At 45.8% G+C, this 20,062-nt stretch overlaps 1 protein-coding gene across 1 annotated transcript in view; it reads left to right on the top strand.

Moving 5' to 3' along the window:
• efnb1 (ephrin-B1) overlaps positions 1–20,062 on the top strand; it is a 57,063-nt gene that overhangs the window by 24,558 nt on the left and 12,443 nt on the right. Inside the window, exon 2 of the mRNA XM_061079472.1 lies at positions 1–63. This exon is cut by the window's left edge and continues 215 nt beyond it. Within this exon, the coding sequence (XP_060935455.1) occupies positions 1–63 (63 nt within the window). The remainder of the gene's footprint in view (positions 64–20,062) is intronic.

Below are 20,062 nucleotides of genomic sequence, written 5' to 3'. Positions count from 1 at the left end.
AGGAGTTCAGCCCCAACTACATGGGTCTGGAGTTCAAGAAGAACGTGAACTACTACATCACCTGTAAGTTAAAAAAACATGATTCATTGCTGATGTTTAGGCTTTTTAACCCTTAGTTTTACCAGAGGAACCTGACTGAGCAATCTGACTATTAATCTCTGATTCACACTCGGTTACACACACTCACACCTGGGATTTTCCAAGTAATCTCTATTTCCATAGCAACATGTGTGTCATAAACAAGACTTGCCTCGGTTATGGCAGAGTTGGGTTAGAGGGTTAAACTCAGAAGTTTTGTCTTTGTTCTCAGTCAGTGAAAAGAAATTGGCAAAGCACACTGTACACTTGATAGCTGCTTTCAGACATGCACTGAACTGTGGATATTTCCCAGAAATTCTCATGTGAGAAAATAGCAGGAAAAGGCTTGGGAAATTCATGGCGGGCGAATAAAAATAATATAATTATCTCAGGATGAAAAAGAGGTGCCATACACGTAAGAGGTGCAGACGAAGGTGATAATGGTGATAATGGCTGACGGCGGTGTTGATTACTTGTTGGGGAGAAAAATATCACCCTCTTTATACAGGAATTGTGCAATTTCGAGGTACTTCACTGAAGCATTAACATTTGACGCTGTACTTTTTGTTAACATCTTTGAGAGTAAAGGATTAGGGTCGGGAGTTAGATTAGGTAAGAAGGCAGCACACCATACAAGGAACACGGGGACAGAGGGGTTAGGGGTTAATATAATTCTACTGGGTTAACATTACTCACAGCTTGCTGAGCTGCTGGTAAAGTATGCTGAGGAGAAGGCGAGGAGGAAGCTCTTCCCCCACAAGCCCTGCACTACTCTCAGAACAACTTGTAGCGCCACCTATTGTGGTCAGAGCTCGGTGGAGCTGGGTGCGAACCCTCCTGATCTTGGCAGAGTCTCGTGCCAGGCTGACGACTTGAGGAAGGAAGTCTGTGGGTTACAGTCAATAAAATTAAAATTTAAACCCTTCAGAAAATCACAGACATACTGAACCGCAGATCTACAACTGGTGATAAATAATGTGTGTCAAAACTGACTCACTGGAAAATTAAGAGTTAAGGCCTCTGGGGGGTAGAGATGCATTCCAGGCTTCAAAGTCAACTTCCCGCATTTCGATTGCTGATGTTGACCGACCACACCCGAAACAAGACGTTGCATGTGAATTGAAGTTTTGAAATATTTAAGGATTAACAATCAGCATGACATAAGCATTTACTGTAAACTACTGTAATTGTCTAATTATAGTCTTACCAGCAGCACTTGCATTTGATCTGGTTAGTTTGAGTGTTTCTTAACTTTTTGCAGTAAGTGCATAAAGAACAGTCTTCCTGTTTGGATGGAGAACATAAATGAATCGGTTCACTTTGTAAACATTAATGTCGCTGTACCATCATTATGATATTAATATCAAAAAAAGAACCTCCTTCTTCATTAAGACATTACATTATTGGTAGGTGGAAGGTGAAGACTTTATAGAATCATGTGAGCTGCTTCCGCTTTTTTTTATTCTTCTATTGTGTAATGGTGACTCACCTTCCTGCTTTTGGTCCAAAACTCCACCTCGGTGGTGACACGAGATTTAGATCCAAGGTCCAACGCACCTTTCACACCTGTTTATTGTGTTTGGACTAAACTGAAAGTCCAAAGGTCTGAGCCAATAAAGGTGTGTGCCGTCAGTTTTCTCTCAGCGTACCGGTTACGCAGTCACCTGAGAGAGAATCTGATTGTTCTGCTGAAGCTTTAGAAGCTCCAACACCACAAGACAAAGTTTATAAAAATGTTACCTGTAAGCTTACGTTGGTGTGGGCTTGGAGGGATGAGTGTTTTGCGAGTCTTGTACAAAAACAAGATTGTTCATTTTTTTTTTGTCAGCTTCTTTCAAAACACCTACAAATTATAGTAAAAGAAACTTACAACCAAGAAGCTGTTATTAGTCTGTAGACTTTTCTGCTTTCTTCAAGTAAATTCATATATCTATTAACTGTGTATCACAATAAAGACACAACCAAACTTTCAAGACAACAACCACATTTAAATTGGTATATATAAGACGATGGACCTAAAAGAACTCAAATGTGCTTCTGAAACAAAATAACAGAGTGAACAAAGTTTTTGAAAATATCCCTTTTATTAGATAATAGATTCAGCAAGACCTTTAAAACTGTGAATTGATGCATGCAAAACACTGTATACCAAAACTTTTGGTCATCACAATCCTTTTAATTAAATGTCATTATTGTTCACTGAGCTGAATCCACTGGTGTGTTTTGCAGTAAAAAATAAAACTAATGACAATCTGTCGTTTTTTTTATAATTGTCAACAAATCCCATGGAAACACCAAAACCAAAGTCCTGGATCGACATGAGAAGTTTCTCTAAAATCGTACCATGTGCTGTGGTCGATCCGGCCTGAGGATGTCCTCTCAGCGGGGGGGCTCCACTGCATCTGTAATTGATTCCTCTCTGAATCAATGAAATGATCAGAGTTGATTGAGATGTAACGACTAAATTATAATGCAACCAGCCGTTCTTTAAGATCTGCTGGCACAGCGAGAAATCAATAGCGTCGCTGCAGGCCAGTTGGAAAAAAACCACCACTCGAATGAAGCCTAATAAATAATATTGTAAAAATGTGACACGATTAACCTTTCAATTTGGTAGAAGAGACATAAAACTCCTTAATATATTAACCTCAACACATGGAGTGTCTTATGGATTTACTGCTTCCTTCTATGCTTCGGAGGATATAAAGTTACATCTCTCCTATCTTTAAATAAAAAAGAAAAAGTAGCTTCTTTTTATATATATATCATCTCCCAGTGAAGGAAAGGTGCACGCCAAATTAAATCTCATATATGTTTTTCTTTTGATCGGCGGCAGTTCAATCGATATTTGCAAACTCTCCCTCAAAGCCAGAGACGCAGGGAAGCATGAAGCCTGTGATGTTATCGAGCAACAGTTTTTTTTTAAGAGGGAGTGGGGGTGGGGGGGGGGGGCAGCTCCCGTGGCTAGATATCGTGTGGACTTATATTTCTTTGAGCTTTATTACACCCACATGTATTTAGAAAACACCTTGGGCGATTTTGGCGTCTGCTCAGACTTTCTCCTCGCCGGCTGTTAGCTGGGCTGCTCCACATATTGTCTCCTGATTACATCATAAATATTTGATCTGACTCCGATGACACGCACGTGGGAATGCGTCTCGGCTACATTTGGGATCCAGCACCAAAAGCGTAAAGCATCAACTATACCTTGATTTTCGCTTTCTGTACAACACTCCCTTTGTGTCTCTGCCGAATTACACTATTCCTGCTGATGGGAGTATTATACAAGTGCTAGAAACACTTAACACGGACCACATATCATTTCTGTGACTGTGAACTCATAAGAGAGACGCTCGTAAATCCTTCAGAGGAGAGGGAGGGAGCTGGTCGTGCAGGATCCGGCCTGATTGAGGATCATTATTAGGCTCATATACTGTAACGTTCCTGGCGTCAGCAGTAATCGCGTGCAGTATTTGTCTTGGCATTATGTTAATGTTGTTGTCCTTTGCCACAGGAAGAGCGTGCTTTATTTATGCCACTGCAGCTTGTGCGCACACACCACGACACACTTCATCTATCATTTAGATAATGGCCATGTGTGAATGCTGAATGTGTGTGTTTTTTTTCAGGGGGGTGGGGGCAGCAAGTAGGGTTGCAAAGGGGCGGAAAGTTTCCGGTAAATTTCCGGAAAATTTCTATTTGGAAGTTTAGCTCGGGATTTTTGGGAATTTTGAAAAATAAATAAATACGCAAATTAAACTGAATTTCAACCCTCCAATGTGCATTCTGCCATCACATGCACAAATAACTCCCAGCATCCTTCACTCTACAGCAGGGCTATTGAGGCCTGCTGTAGTGTGCAGGACTAGTCAGGTTAATTTCGATGATATTACTGGGGAAAATATATTAACATGCTAATTGAGGATTGTTCATCTGTTCATCTAGCCTATTTCCATTCATTTATCCATCAATTGTAAAATATGTTTACAGACAATTCCAATTGTTTGGCTAACTATTCATATCTCTGGCATTGCATTAGTGTTTTTTTACAAACTTTTTTCTCATCTTATTCTACAGAACAATGCCACGTGCACTCTCTCATGTGTGGAGACATTTCACCCAATCCAATGTAGAAGGAAAGGCTGTGTACATTTGCAAATACTGTGCCAAGACCTATGTTAAGAATGACACAACGATGCAGAAGCATATAGTCAAGTGTCCAAAGTTTCCTCAGAGCTCAAATCAGCCTATGACCAAAAACAAAATGTTTGTATTTATGTCTGTATATGACAAGGTAAATACAGTTAGTAAAAATTACCCACAACATTTCCAGTTTATTCCCGTTAATTCCTGCTCCCCATGAAAAGTTTCCAACTTTGAATATTCCCGGAATTTTGCAACCCTAGCAGCAAGCACCTATTTTCCTGTCCAATAGAGTCCTCATGTGTTTGTGCGTATATATGTATATACGTGTGTGTGTGTTGAGGCCCCTTTAGGCCAGCTTATCCCCGCCTAGAAGATGTGAGTGTGTTATCCCGCCGTCTCTGTCGGGGGTGTGGTCCAGCCGGCCAGCAGAGCGGCGTAAATCTCCTCGGCCTATAAAGACCCGGCTTATCTGACCTGATTAACGGCCGAACGTGGCAGACATCGTTGTGAGACGAGAAGAAGATGCATAGGGAGTGGACATTCCACTGAATCTTCCAGACGCTTTTTTTTCTCGTCCACCCCCGGTCTCAGCTCGGACTACGCGGCTCAGTTTGTCAATCATCCCCACCCCCCCCCCGCCTAACTTTAGCTCTTTCCAAGGGGGTAGAATAAGCAGCAAAAGGTGTGGGGTAAAGTAAGCAACAAATGGTGTGTGTGTGTGTGTTTATGTGTGTGTCCCTTGCCTTGGTGTCACTGCAGGGGTTCCCCCGTGCACTCGGTCCCGTCCATCCCGGCCCGACTCTTGACAGGAGTCATGGGGAGGGGACCGGGTTAAAGGTCAAAACTCACGGGTAAGGGGTCGAAGAAACACAGCAGGGGGTCAGTAATGATAACCCTGCAGTGCACTGATCTAAATCCCAGAGCCAGCACCAGGTTGTGCTGTCCGTCATCACCCCCAACCCCCCTATGTGCAAACACACACACACACACACACACACACACACACACACACACACACACACACACACACACACACACACACACGTGTATATATACATACACGTTACCGCCCTTCTGTGTATGAGCAGACAAACTGGTTGTATTTCATAGCGTTGTCTAAACACAGGATACAAAATGAGCTGCTTGAGAAGAAAATGGCGGCGCTGTGTTTGGGGGGTTAGAGGCAGGAGAGGAGTGATTTTAGACAGGAGGCTTTTAAGGCAAAGGGAATATAAAAATGGAGAAAATGAGCAACAGAGTGGCCACTCACATACAAGCATATACAGACAGTCTTTGTCTGCAGCTGAGCCCTAAACATGTCCCTCCATTTTCTCTCTCATTTACTCCCGCGTTGAAATAATGCTCCATGGCTGCTCGGTGATAGGTTTTTCGGTGGTTAGCCGAGCCGATGAGTCTCTGTTCTATATAAGGGTGAGGCCATGAGGCAGTAAGCAGAGGCAGCCTGTCGCCCTGCTCTCCTCTTCCCCCTTGATTTCCTGCGTAGCGGCCGGGGTAAGCCTGATCCTTCCCGACAGCTGTCACTCTCCATCTCAGTGTACCATCGTGGACTCTGACACACATCGACTTCCCCACCAGAATGCAACATGCTGCAGCCGAGCACACGCTATCTCACCTCCAGGAAGATTGCCTCGGTGAAATGCATAACGCCCCCTGCTCGCAGCGACCGGGGCCAAGTTGTTTTCGCTCTCTTGCTGCTGTCGCTTCTTTGACTTTGCAGGTAAATCCTGTGAAACTTCCTGCGCTTATTTTTTATAGCCTGGAAACGCAGAGGGACTGATAAGCACTTTAATATTCCAGGATACATTTGAAATGGAAAAAGCTCTATTTATTTCCTTACCCATTGGAACACGTGTGCTGACCCAATCTATGAAAAATAATACCCAGGAATGAATTTGACAAATCGCATTTGACACCGTGGGCTGATCTTTGCACCGCTTACACCTGACAGGATTAAGGTTCGGAGACGTGTTGCATATCACCGGCGTTCACACTCCTTAGCGTGGGCTCTTCTTTTTGTATCTGTTATTTATTCCTCTAACATCCTACACATTATACGCCCCTCAGTCCAAGGGAATCCTCCTTCATTGGCTAATATGCATCCAGCGCTATCTACTTCGGCTTCTTCTTCTTCTCTGGTTTTGCCCTTGGGAGAATCGAAGGTCAAGTTTGAAATCCCTGGCCTGGCTGTGGCAGATCACAAGATCCTCCGCTGCCCTACATTTGCGAGGATGTAAAACACTGACAGCATATGTGCACAGGTGCTCCCACGCAGGTACCGACGGTATTAATGCAAGCGAGCCGCAGAACATGAAAACACACAAATAAGTAAAAGCTTTCAAATGAATACAAACACAGGCAGGCTTGTAGCTCGATTCAAACACAATAACACAGAAACCTGATCAGGAAATAGAAGTGTTGTGAGAGTTAACACAAAACGACCACAATTGCATTTGTCACATTCGGCACATTTGAAAAAAGAGACAAAGGCATTTTGATTGTCAGATTACAGTGCTGTTAATAACTCGCACATTTCTAACTGGCAATTAAATGATTTTTTTTATTTTTTTAGTCGAGAAATGACAACTGCTCACATCTGGTAACCTCCCCCCCTTCTATAAAATCACACCGAAACATTTTAATGACAAGCCAGAAACACTGAGCAGGATTTTTCCTTGTGCATCAATTATGGACTTCCCCTTGTGTTGCTTGTCATTAGTAAAGAGCGGAAGACACCTCGTTTTATTGCTTTAAAAATAACATTAACACAACCTGAACGAGTGATGAATCATTTCAATCCATCCTGTTTATATTATGGGATAAAGAAACCTAAAAGAAGCGTTTCATCATTTCATTCCCATGACTGTAGAAGTTGTTGTCCATACCTTTAAATGTTTCTATAAACCACTTTACTTACTTTAGTCCCAGTATATTTTGGGTTATACAAAATAAAACTAAATACTTTGAAGTTTGCTGAGGACTAACTCCGAGAAGCTGTCGCTGATGTTACCATTTGGACTTTTAAGAGGCTAATCGCGGAGCCTTAACGGATTTTATTTTCAAAGTAAACCCTGCTAACAGGTTGGGTTAGCCCCGGTGAAGCAGCAGCACGGCCGGGGATAAGGAGATTTAACCCCCCCCACCCACCCTCCCTCCACTCCCCCCCCCCTACTGTGAGTGAATATGGCCCGGTGTTTATTAGAGTGCCATAGTAATATATGACTTTGTGCTTGCTTTGCAAATCTATCCAGGCTGCCTCTGCTGCTTCCTCCTCTGGATATTTCATTCGCAGAGGGTTAGCAGGCACAGCGTTATTGTCGCTGGTTATTGCCTTTCGTTTATTACAGGGGAGTTTGTTTGGAGTGGGGGTGGAAGGTGGTGGTGGTGGTGGTGCGGGGAGGACACGAGGATTTTCTTGTCGAGGGAGGGCTGTTCACGTGGCCGCGCGAGTGAATGGTAACCATTGGTTACGGCAGAACCCCCGCCGCCGCTGCTGAGATGAAGCTGATATATTCATTTATTCATCTCAATTAGTCCACGCCGTGCATCTCCAAACGCAGACACTCATCCTTCCTCGGCTGCGCTCCGTACTTATCTTATTAGAATATTTTATCCTGCGTGCAAGTCCTCCCTCGATCCCTCTCCTCGTCTGTGTCATCCCTTTCTCCCACTCCTCCAACCATCCTTTTCTTCTTCTATTATTCTGCTCTCCCACATTTGGAAGTTGTTTGTGTGTGTGTGTGTGTGTGTGTGTGTGTGTGTGTGAGTGTGTGTGTGTGTTTAGGTGCTGTGGGAAGCCTGTGTTCCAGTCATGTTTGTTAACTGATAGCCTGTCCTCTCAACACACAGACCGCGGGAGACCACAGAGCAAACTCTGCGAAACAACAACACTGTTGATTTCTGTTTTCATTTTTTTTTTTTGCTCCTCGCAGCTAATGCAAACTCATTTGCTGAATGACTCTGTGTTCTCTGTGAGCAATTTTGAATTGTTGAAAGTAGCTTCCTGCTTCTTCTTTTTTTTTTGTTCCATCTGCTATGCAGAAAACGTCTCTGTGGTTTTGCAGCCCGAAAATAGCTGCAGGCAGAAGAAGAGGAGACATCTTAAGATGAGCTGGAAAGATGCATGTTTGGAGTAAGAGTTCACAGTGACGAGCAAAAGTAAATGTAGGACACCAGAAGATGAGCACTATTGTCCGTGAGGCAGATTGTATCGGACAATGTTGCATTGCTGTATATAAAAAACATAAGTGCAGGATAGAACAATGACAGCCCATAATCTAAAACACTCAAGAAACGCATATTTCCCTTTCCATCGGAGATGTCTGAGGTTGTTTGCCCTCTGCTTTGCCAACAACACATATTCTCAGTGTCTTTCTTCTCCGGCCAACAGCTAAGCTCAAATCACAGCTCTCTGTCTGTCAGACGGCGCTCTCTCTCTCTCTCTCTCTCTCTCTCTCTCTCTCTCTCTCTCTCTCTCTCTCTCTCTCTCTCTCTCTCTCTCTCTCTCTCTCTCTCCACCAGCCAGAGAACAGTGGTTTCTCTTTTCCAAGGCACACTCTGAAATGGCTTTGTTTTCCGACAACCAGTCAGTGGCACCCTCAGCCCGGGTCTGCCAAGAAGTCCGCCTCCCCGAGCTGGAGCCCGGGCCTGTTTACACAAACTCATCGGAGAAATATGGATGTATAATTATAGAGGCTGTTAGTTTTAATGTCGCATCCTCGCCATGGAAACCACTGCATGCTTGGTCAGCTCCGATGAGGGGCGGCTGATGAAACCCTGACCGGGGATGGCGTGAACATTTCTGCGGGAAAGGGTTTGGGGGGGAGCGAGGGAGGAAAAAGGAGCTTCTTGATGGGATCGAATCGGTGCCGAGCAAAGCAAACAAACATGAATCACACGGCGGTGATAGAGATTGCTGTGGTCGTCCGTCGCATAAATACAGAGTCTAAATACTGCACAGCAGGCCGGGGACCAAGCCCGTTTGGGTGAATTCAGCTCGGTGGCAAAATGTCCGTGTTCCATTCCAGCTCGACCACAGGCGCACAAACACAGTAACAGGAGCAGACAAACACACACAAGAGGCGTGTGTGCGCACAAACACACAGGCATAAATAAGCACAAAGCCACATAAGCAAATTCAAATATATATATATACTTATAAGCTCACACTGGCATGCAAATAGATGCGCACAAAAAACCAGGGGATGCGTCTGCACACGTCAGTCCTTCTCCTCTCTGCCGGCGTAATAGAAGATGCTATTTGCTTTGTGCGTTTGTTCATGCGCATTGAGGAGAACTAGCTTAGCAAAGCACACGATTTTGCAGGCACTATGGTTACGAATGTGTGTGAGTTTGTGCATGGACTTCAGGTCCTCAAATGTCTACGTGTTGTGTTAGATTTCGGGCTGTGATCGTTCTGTCGATGGCGATGGAACAATTTTGCTTCACCGTTGCAAACCCTCAATTTCTTCCTCTCCTCACGTCCCTCGCTCCCCTTTTTCCTTCCTCGACTTAATCTCTCTCTCCTTCCGCCCTTGCCATTCCACCTATTTACACTCCTTCTTAGATCTTCGCCCTCCTCTGCCTCCTCTCTCCTGCACGGCGACGGATCCTTCAGGAAATTGTTTTGAATCTGCCAGACATTTTTGTGTTGTAGCTGTTTATTTGTGCTGGGTGATGGGGGTGAGGGGGTGGGGGGTGGGGGGGGTCCGGAGCCTCAGTCTCTCTCCCGGCTCCTGGACTGGAGGTTAAGCTCCCGAACTCTTTCACCGCCCTGCACCAAAACACTCTGATCCTCGATCAGCGTGGCTTTACCGCGTAACCGATACCGGGGATGAGGAGAGAGGAGCACCAGAGAGGATGTAATCAGTGTGTGTGTGTGTGTGTGTGTGTGTGTGCGTGTGTGTGTGTGTGTGTGTGTGTGTTTCTTATGTGCGTCAGCTCGCTGGCTTTGTGTGTATTAGGATGTAATCAGCAGCATTTTCTCTGTGGTCTGCTGTGCTCTCTGATTGGGGTTTTGGCGAATCACAGGGGAAGGGAGGAAGAATGTGTCTCTCTTCCTGCTTCTTGTGTTGCAGCCGCGGCCTCGGAGCGGGAGGAGCCTACGCTGTGGTTTGGGGCTGCGCTCGGAGCTCTGGCGCTTTACACATCAGCTGCATCAAACCCTTCCATCTATTATATATCTGTCTGTCCCAGAGTAACCATGTGTCTCTCAGCGTGTGTGTGTGTGTGTGTTGTCGCACTGACGTGAGTCCCATGTTGGCTGCAGTCAGCTTTGTTTAGTCGGCCCCTATGTTAGCAGGTAGAGAGAACTCCCTCTGGGTTTTATTCACACATACTCACGCATATTCACAATCACACACACACACATACAAGTGCACGGTAACAGGGACAGACACCTGTGCACTGTCCTCTCTCTCTCTCTCTCTCCCCCTACTTGCTCTCTTTCTCTTCCTTTGTTCTGTCTCTCTTGCAGATTTTGTTTTTGCGGACAACAGATGGGCCGACATCGACTCTCTCCTCGATGACAAGTACAGTCTCTGTCTTCTCTCTCTCTCTCTCTCTCTCTCTCTCTCTCTCTCTCTCTCTCTCTCTCTCTCTCTCTCTCTCTCTCTCTCTCTCTCTCTCTCTCTCTCTCTCTCCCCCTCTCCGTCCATGTCGCTGACTTGTAATCTCTCTGGTGCTGAAATGTTTTGTCAACTATTTGTTCGAGGCAGTTTTCAAGCAAGAAAAAAAAAAATCCTAAACATCGAGTCATTCCAGCCTCTCAAAAGGTGAGGATTTGCTGCTTCCCTCTGTTTTTTATCAAGGGAAATTAAATACACAGGTTTTGGACCGGTGCTCAGACATTTTGGAAACATCACTGTGAGCCCTGGGAGAGGGTGATAGCCATTTTTCATTATTTGCTGGCATCTCGCAGACTTAACAATGAGTAAATTATTCCAAAAAATAATCTGCATGTCGGAAACAGTTAGTGGAAGCTCTACATCTTTCCGTTTCTTTCCAAAGTTGCATTAGCCTGAATGCAGATTCTGAACCTGCAGTGTTCTTGTATCATCGTCGCACCTTTCCCTCTGTTGTACCACAACTATTGGGTTCACACAGGTGTAAATGTAGGTAAACCTGCTAAACAATGGATGATTGACAGTCACAAAAACATTGGCTTCCTGCCAGGGTTGCATCTTGCACGATACGAAGACAAAAAATCGCTGTTGCACGTTGTTCCCAAGATGTAAAAAAACACACGTTCGTTCCTATTTATGCTGATGTTCGATGTGCGTCATGATGTCCATTATCAGCATCGAGCCAAAACAGAGATGAAAAAGAAATGAGCGTGTTCACCCGAGTGTCATGTTTCCATCCGGGCAGATGAAAACTTGTGTCTGCTGCAGAGTGATTTGACCCGGGAGTGAGGGCCGATTGTATTTAGTTACTGTGTTTGTGGGTGGGGGGGTTTTGTGACCAGTGGAAAAGTGGCTGCACTTTGAATACCTCGTTGGCTTTGTTTGGCATTACGATATTTGAGCTTCCAAGTGCCGAGCCTGTGGTGAGAGTTGTGTTTGTTTGTTTGTTTCCCGTCTTTGATGTGTGTTATTGTGCTGCGGAATACGGGGCTGGCTCGGTTGTCATAACGCTCTTCTGGAGGCCGGTTTGAAAAGGTCAGTGAAAATGAAGCTCCCTCTCTCCGCAGAGGATGAATGGACACAGTGTAGGAGCGCCACGCACATACAGAAGAGGCTCGCACACTGACACACACACACACACACACATCGAAACACATTTCACTCCCTGCAAGCACATTTTTTTTACACGCACCAGTTCCAGCGGCGAGTTCTCTTTGGATATTTTGGCCTCAGCAGTTCATGTGCGTTAACGTGTTCCAGGGCTCCGCCTCTGGTTTCCCTTCAGGGGGAGTTAGCTCACAGATTAGCTCTTTAGTCGGTCTATATTTTTTCGGAGCCTCGTGGCCTTTGACATGTCACTTCTATCTCCCACCGCATTCCGATCCATCCCAGCGCTTCTTTTTATCAGGCTGATTTGTGGCTCGTGGAGGTTTAGACGGAGCAGGGCGACTCCTCTGCAGAGTCCAGAGTCCCACATCAACTCCAGAGGAGGCCAGAGAGAGGACAGAGAGGATCAGTTTTATCATCTGTGGGGGGTTTAGCGAGTGGCCCACGGTTCACCTCCTGTGATTATCAGTGCAAATGAACCAAGACGAAAACGTCAATGAATCTCCTGCTGAGAAACAAACTCAGCGAGCGACCCTCTGTCAGCTGGTTACACATGCGTAACCTGACAATACCGATACCACCCACTAACACTGAGGTTCCTGATGTTGTAGAGAAGAACTACCGGGGTTTTACAAAAGCTTTAATACAAAGACAGTTTTTCTATGGAAACAATCGTGGGATAATCAAAGCTCCACTCTCTGTTTTTCTCTTCTGACAACCTGTAATTTTGTAAGTTTTATTACAATGGGAAAGAAAAGCCCAGAACACTCAGTTTGTTTTGAATTGGGTGGAAAAATAGGATTTGACAAAAATAAAGTACAAAAAACCCCCGAAAAAGTACAAAGACTCAAACATCTGAGGAGTCACAGCATAATTAAAGGGAAAGGGAATTATTTTTTTACTTTTCTTATTTTTTTCATAAAAATAATGGGTAATTTCACCTTTATGAGCCTCTGGAAGTGACAGAAAAATTTCTTATAATTTGAGGTGATGGGTCAGAAGTGAACTGAGCTTCATTTTCAGGAACCACGAGCCAAAAAGTTTACAATAACAACATATAATTGTTCACCTCCTGAAAAGGGCCTGACCCACTATGCAGGCTAATTTGTAGTAATAATAACAAACAAAGAAACAGCTTTCATTATTTGATAAAAGAAAATTCGATACATAAATAAATATATTTTTAATTAATGCTCTAATTAATGAATTAGTGGTAAAGATTAACAAAAGATTAACATTTTTTCCCACACTTCCCCCTTAGCAAATATTTCATCCATCTGTTCTCCATATTTTGAAATATTTGTTTTGCAAGCATTTCTTAGTCCTTTAATTTCATGGCAGCTCGTCTTAACATTCTCCCCAGATCATTTTCTCTTTTGTCCCGTTCTTTTGGCAATTTCCCCGACTTGTCTCCATTATAACTGGATGGTTAACACAGAATTTAATGAAATGATTAATTTCTTTATCTACAATTTCCCAGAACAATCTCAACTCTGCAGCATGACCAAAGGATATCGTGCTTTTAATTTGAAGTCGGTTTAACATTTTATTAGAAATAAGTGGAAACGACTGATGGATGTCATGTTGACTGATTGCTGATGTGGAGGGCAGGTGGGGGAGGAGCCAAATATTCACTGTGGTATGAGGGAAACACTTTGCATGTGAAAGGATTAATAAAACGCTAATGTCTCTGTTTTTTACTGAGATGTGTATGTTTACTCATTGTGTAGTACACACATAAGCTCACAAACGGGCCCTGCACATACACACACACACACACACACACACACACACACACACACACACACACACACACACACACACACACTGGTGGGTTAGGAATGAGATCAACAATAACTCAGCCACTCCCACATGTACAATATTAACCTTTTAGCTCGTCCTGCTCGTGGAGGAGAGTGAGTGCGCTCCAGCATGTGTTGCATCTCCTCTAACCTTTAGCTCGGACCAATAGGAAGGTGAAGTGACATTTTTTTCTCTCTGACCCAGTTTCCACTCTGCTTATTCCTCTGAACACGCAACATTTCAGCTGCTATTAGTCAAATGATGCGCTGTCTGCGAGTGGAGTTCAGAGGCAACTGTTTGTGTGTGTGTGTGTGTGTAGCTCTCAGGGCGTGTTTGTTCACCTGTTACTATTGTGTATTCAAGGGTGCTAATGTGTGTGTGCCCACTGGGGTTGTGCCAGTTTTTAAAAAAATAATCATGTAATTGATGGGCAGCACCAATTACAGCAAACAAAGAGAAATAACAGTCCCAACGCTGTGAAAGCGTCTTTCTTCTTCTTCTTCTTCCTCTGGTGCCGTTGATCCGGTGCTTATTTAGTCGTACACAGCAGCTGCCGGTCAGCGGGGGGAAAAAGAGTCTGCAGGCCACCTCGTCAGGCTGTGTTTTCTGTTTTCCCCCCCCACCCCCTGCTCGTGATTCCTATAAAATTGCTGAGGTTTTCTGCGGCTGCAGCTCGGCCCAGTGATATCGGTGAAAAGAGCCATTACAGCCAATTAGCTCCTCTGTCATTAGGGAGGGCTGTGTGGGCTACTGGCAAAATTCTCCGCACAACAGAATTCATTATAGCAGAAAAAGCTGGTAAAGCTGAAATAAAAAAACCTACCTAAAAAATGTTCCACACCGAGCAGCAGCAGAGGAGCGGTGGGTTTTGAGTTTTACAGGCAGGGTGGTTATGAAATGAATATTGGATAGTTCGGCCGCTGTTCCTTCTCATAACTTTAACACTATATGCAACCGCTTATAGAGTTAGACGTGATCAGTCCCTCCCCAGGTGACTTTGTTTTATTGTGCCAATCGACCGCGTTCAGACTTTTACGATCTGCACTCCCCCGGTGCACACCTGCCAGATCTTGTGGGGCTCAGCTTAGAGTCATGTGTCCACATTTTGAACAGGCACCCTTCTTTTTTTGTGTGTGTTTTTTGTGTTTGGTGTGTGTGTAGCAAACAGAGAGGGAGGGGGGCATGAGTGCAGGAGGAAAGGTTGAAGATGAGTCTGTCTACATCTGTCAAGTTGGAGTGCGCTCAGTCTGTTCGGGTTTGAGACAGATGACTTGCTCCGCTCCCCAAGGTCCTCCTGTTATTCTGCATCCTTTATCTCCCTCTGATCCGACAGACGGCCCGGCACACAGAAGCGTGTGTGTGTGTGTACTTGATTTTCTTAGGTGCACATCCTGTGTTGTGTGTTCGTGTGCCCTAGCATTCAGGACAATGTTATCCTCTGTCTCTCCCTGTGTGTGTGTGTGTTTGGGGAGCAACATTTGTGCTGTGTACCGGAGCACAGGGCTTAGCAACATGCTGAGTTGGGGAATGGGGGGGGGGGGGGGAGTGCAGCAGTAGGAAGGCAATGCCCTGCTGGATTCGCTGAAGAGGTGACACACACACACACACTCACACACACACACACCTGCAGCTAAATGATGCAGAGGCGCTCTGTGTCTTTGTGTGTCCAGGCGCTGAGTGTTGTGCAGTCACACTCACACACGGACACTTTGGGAGCCGCTGACAGATCCTCTGCAGAGGTTAATGGCCGCCGTGGGTAGTCTTGAAGTCTACGAGCCCAGTGAGGCCGGACAATGCAAGACCATAATGCCCAAGCTTTAGTCTGGTAATTAGGGATTGTCTTGACTGATGTACAACACACACACACACACACACACACACTTTTAAAATCACCAAATTTCACATACTCTCAAATATTTGTACACACAGAGACTTACTATTCAAACCAATGCACAGAGCTGTTCAAGCATGCACAAACACACACACACAAACACACACAGATACACACGCACACACACACACACACTCACACACACACTCACACACACATACACACGATTCGACTAAAAGATGATGCTCAAATGCACATGGTTGCAGAGGCCAAAGCGCAGAGGAGAGACTCAGGGGACAATACAACAGAAATGGTGAGAGTGAGTGAGAGGGAAGCAAGTTGTCAGACACGCACACGCACACACACACACACCTACACACACTCAAACACACACACACAAATATATCCCTCCTCTGCTTCCCGGAGTGAAATCACCTCCCACATCGTCTTTTTTCCAAAAGGAGATCTCCTCCTCCTCCTCTCCCCCTTCCTCTCAACTCCTCACTTCATCACCTCCTTCCATATTCCCTGGCCGACAGACGCACGCACACACACACAGACTCGCACACTTCAGACAGATCAGGTCTCACTCCTCCCCAGCTCGCACACTCTCTTGTCTTACAAAACAAAAAAAGAAAGAAGGCATCTCCTGCTTCCTCTCCTGCCCAACACTCCTCTTTCCATCCACTCTCTGAACACCTCGCTCCCCATCCCCTCACCCCCACACACGCACACCTCGATGCTTCACCTCCCTCCCTCCTCCACCCCTCCGCAGCACCACCCAGCCCTCCTCACCCCCCCACCCCACCCCACACTATCCCATAGTGCTCTCTGCCGGGAGGATTTAGAGGTACCCTGTAATTTTGGTGCCGGAGGAGCTCTTAAGTCCTGCCTGATCTTCTGGCTATGAAGGCAGCCAATGGGAGTGTGTGTCTGTGTGTATACATGTGAATATGAATTTGTGTGTGTGTGCGTGCACAGTGTGCGCTTCAGTGTGTATTTGCTTCTGTCGGTCCAAGTGCTTACATGTCTATATTTTTTTTCTGCAACCATTTCAAGTGTGGTTGAACTTGTGTGTGTGCGGCCGTGCATGCTCTAGCTGTTTGCCTGTGTGTGTGTGTGTGTGTGAGAGAGAGAGAGAGCAGTCTAATCAGGACACAGGAGAGGAGCTCCCCCTCTGGCTGTATACTGAAGCAGTGAGCTGTGCAACAGTTGTGTGCACTGGGCTGCTTACCACCTTAAACCTTGACAGTAATGCTGCTGCCGTCTCACCGTACATGCTCAGCAGAGCGGCTCCTCGGAGCAGCAGCAGCTCCAGCCGCTTCATGCTGATGCCGTGCAAAAACAAAACAGGGAAAAGATATTACCATTACTGAAGAGGAAGATTAGAAAATCAGCTGTGTCCACGCACATTATTCAAAACCACATCTCTTCTAACCTAAATTCAATATTGAGAAACGTTCGGCGCTTGTGTCAAAGATACGACGTGTTTTTATATTGTCTGCCCAGTTTTATTATCGCAAAGAAACACGAGAGGGAAACATCAGCCGAGCTGAGTGCACCTAAATCATCCGAGATGATACGATAAGTCGGAATGAATTTTCCTAGACGAGGCCAAACCTGCGGAGGAGGAGGCTTCGTCGGAGAGACGTCGAGTGAAGGGCTCGGAGGTTGATTACTTGATTTCCATTTCTATTTCTAGGACAAAGAAAAGGATGCCTGATGGGCTGGGACATCTATTTAGATCCATTTCAGTCGGCCATAATCAGGCTTTAGCCATGCCCTAATACTCGGGATTAGAAGAGGTTCAAAGTGCAAACATCTAGATCCCCCCCCAGTATTATTCCAGTCTGCCAACCTCACTCTGGATGTGTTTGCACGTGTGTGTGTGTGTGTGTGTGTGTGTGTGTGCACGTGCATGGTGGCTTGCATGCCAGATCTGCTGGGGGGGGGGGGGGATCTCTGGATTCAGGCCCATAAACCTAATCTGACCCTCCCTACATGTGCTCATTCGGGAGTGAAATATTCTGCTCAAATCGGAATCGGGTCCGCCTCCTCCTTCCACTCCGCTTCGCTAACGCAAACACAAAGCCAGATAGGAATATTGCAGGTATGATAAATAGCCATTTTCTGTTGTGACGCTCTGTTTGAGACAGACACACACACACTGACCGGCTGCGTGTACTCCCGCCCCCCCCGCTCGGCCTCAAATGGATGAAACAGCTCCGCGTGTTGTGCTGTTTGTCTCCGTGATGCTAAGTGTGAGCGATCAGATCCTGGTCCAGTCTGTTTATGTATTTAGCTTCTTTTTTCTTTTTTTTTTTTGTTGAAAATGTAGACATTATTACCGGTGGTTACAGTGACTGCTGCTGCCCGGTGGCCGGCTTGGCTCGTCTGAGTGGAAGTCTGCCCTGCTGTGGAGAAGTGGGGGGGGGGGGGGGGGGGGGGGCAGGGGGTGGGGGGGGGGGGCGGTGTGTGAAAGGTAGCCAATGAATGTCACCTCTCATCCACTTTCTCATTAAGCAACCTGCTCTCTGTCTGTCACATGGGCCGGATCCATCCCCTCCGCTCAGCGCTTTGGGGCACGCGGTGGTGCACACACACACACACACACACACACACACACACACACACACGCACACGCACACACACACACTCACACTCACACACACACACACACAGGCACACACAGGCACACGCACACACAGGCACACACACGCACACACACGCACACACACACACACACACAGGCACGCACACACAGGCACGCACACACACACACACACACACACACACACACACACACACACACGCACACACACACACCCTAGTTGGGCTGTATGAAATGAAGACCCCCACCCCCCCCCCCCGGGCTGGACAGGAATAATAAGCAGCGGATGATTCATGATGGAGATGCAGAATGTATTCAGCGGGACCACCTGAGTGACCTCATTTAGCAGACCTGAGAATAAATATAGACCACCGCACCGCACTCCTCGCCTTCGATTGTGTCGCCCCCCCCACCGTCTCTCTCACACGTCTCCCACTCTTCTCCTCGGAGCACCTGGGGGACCCTCCACTCCCCGCCCCGCGTGTCCTTGTGAAATCCGTGTGTGCGTTTGTGTACACGTCGGTGTGTGCAGTCAGAAATATATGTTAATGTGTTAGCAGTAGTGGTGCTTGTGTCGTGTTGGAACGGGAGCGTTTTCCGCGAGCCAGCTCCTTCCCTTCTACGGCTTTCTGTTGGCGGATACTTTGTACTGTAGATATTTCCCAACATCAACATTTGGCACCTGGTTTCTCTTATGACTTCAGCAGCTGTAGATCTTTTGTTCTCCCCACTAGTCACTCTGCGGCCAATGATCCACACCCACAAAAAAAGGCCCTAAATCATACAAGAACTTCTCTTTGGAGCCGACCGCTTTATAGAAAAAAAAAAGGCAACATTCCTTCATGCAATGACCAGTTCTTTGGGTATTCTGGACCACGAACATTCAACCGGTTTGCTCCAGTAAATCGTTAGCAGCAGACTCTTTGTTCTTCGTCCCGTCGTCGCTTTATCCCCTGGTGTGTTTTTATCTCCGTTGAGGAACACAGGAAGAACCCAATCCCCCGGTTTCCGCTTTCCAAAACATGACATGACCCAACGGCCTTTTAATATCTGGAAATCCAGATTTGGATTAACGTCAGGGTGCGGGGATGAAATGAGAGAGAGAGAGAGCAAGAGGGAGTTAGAGTGAGAGAAACGGGAGATAGAGTGAGTGAAAGGCTTTCAGATTAAAAAGAAAACTGTTGGCAGAGTGTCGTGGTGGAGTAGGTTATGGAGTTGGCAGGTATGGAAACTCGGCTGGCAAGGCATCGCTTTTTAAAAAAGTGATCTTTGACATGCTCGATGTAAATACACTGATACCAGACAGGGATTAAAATGACAAACACAGGACCAGACTGCAACTTTATTTAAAAAAAAAGACATTGTAATGCACAGAGCAGTTATGTCTGAGGCCGATCTCCATCTTGAATAGTACTTAAAAGATGGATTCACAGAAGGAAACGTGGTTAAACTTGGACACAGTTAATCGGATTAAGAATTTCCAACAGTACAGTAAAAAGACCCTGAATTATTTGACGTCTTAAGTGGCCTGGATACAAACAACATGTAAAGTGATCATGTCTTTATAAATCGAGGTCGCTTTCCGTTGTTAGCCTAAACAGAGCCCCCGCCCCACCCCCCCGAGGGCCAACTTATCAACGTGCCACATCAGGGACGCAGGAGCCCGGAGGAAAAGTTCATTTATCTGACAGAAGTAAGTTAACACGGAGAAGATTTGCTCTCCCCGAGTGGATATAAAAATTCATAGCATGACGCTCCCTCTTAGGCAGATTATTTGAGCGCCTTTGAGCCGGATCTTCAAAGAGCTTATTTTTTTTGGGGATAACCTTGCCCTGGAAAATGTTC

The sequence above is a fragment of the Limanda limanda genome, chromosome 10 (assembly GCF_963576545.1).
Source record: "Limanda limanda chromosome 10, fLimLim1.1, whole genome shotgun sequence".
Lineage (NCBI taxonomy): Eukaryota > Metazoa > Chordata > Actinopteri > Pleuronectiformes > Pleuronectidae > Limanda > Limanda limanda.
Note: the sequence above shows the minus strand (reverse complement) of the source record. Positions and strands in the feature narration are given on the sequence as shown.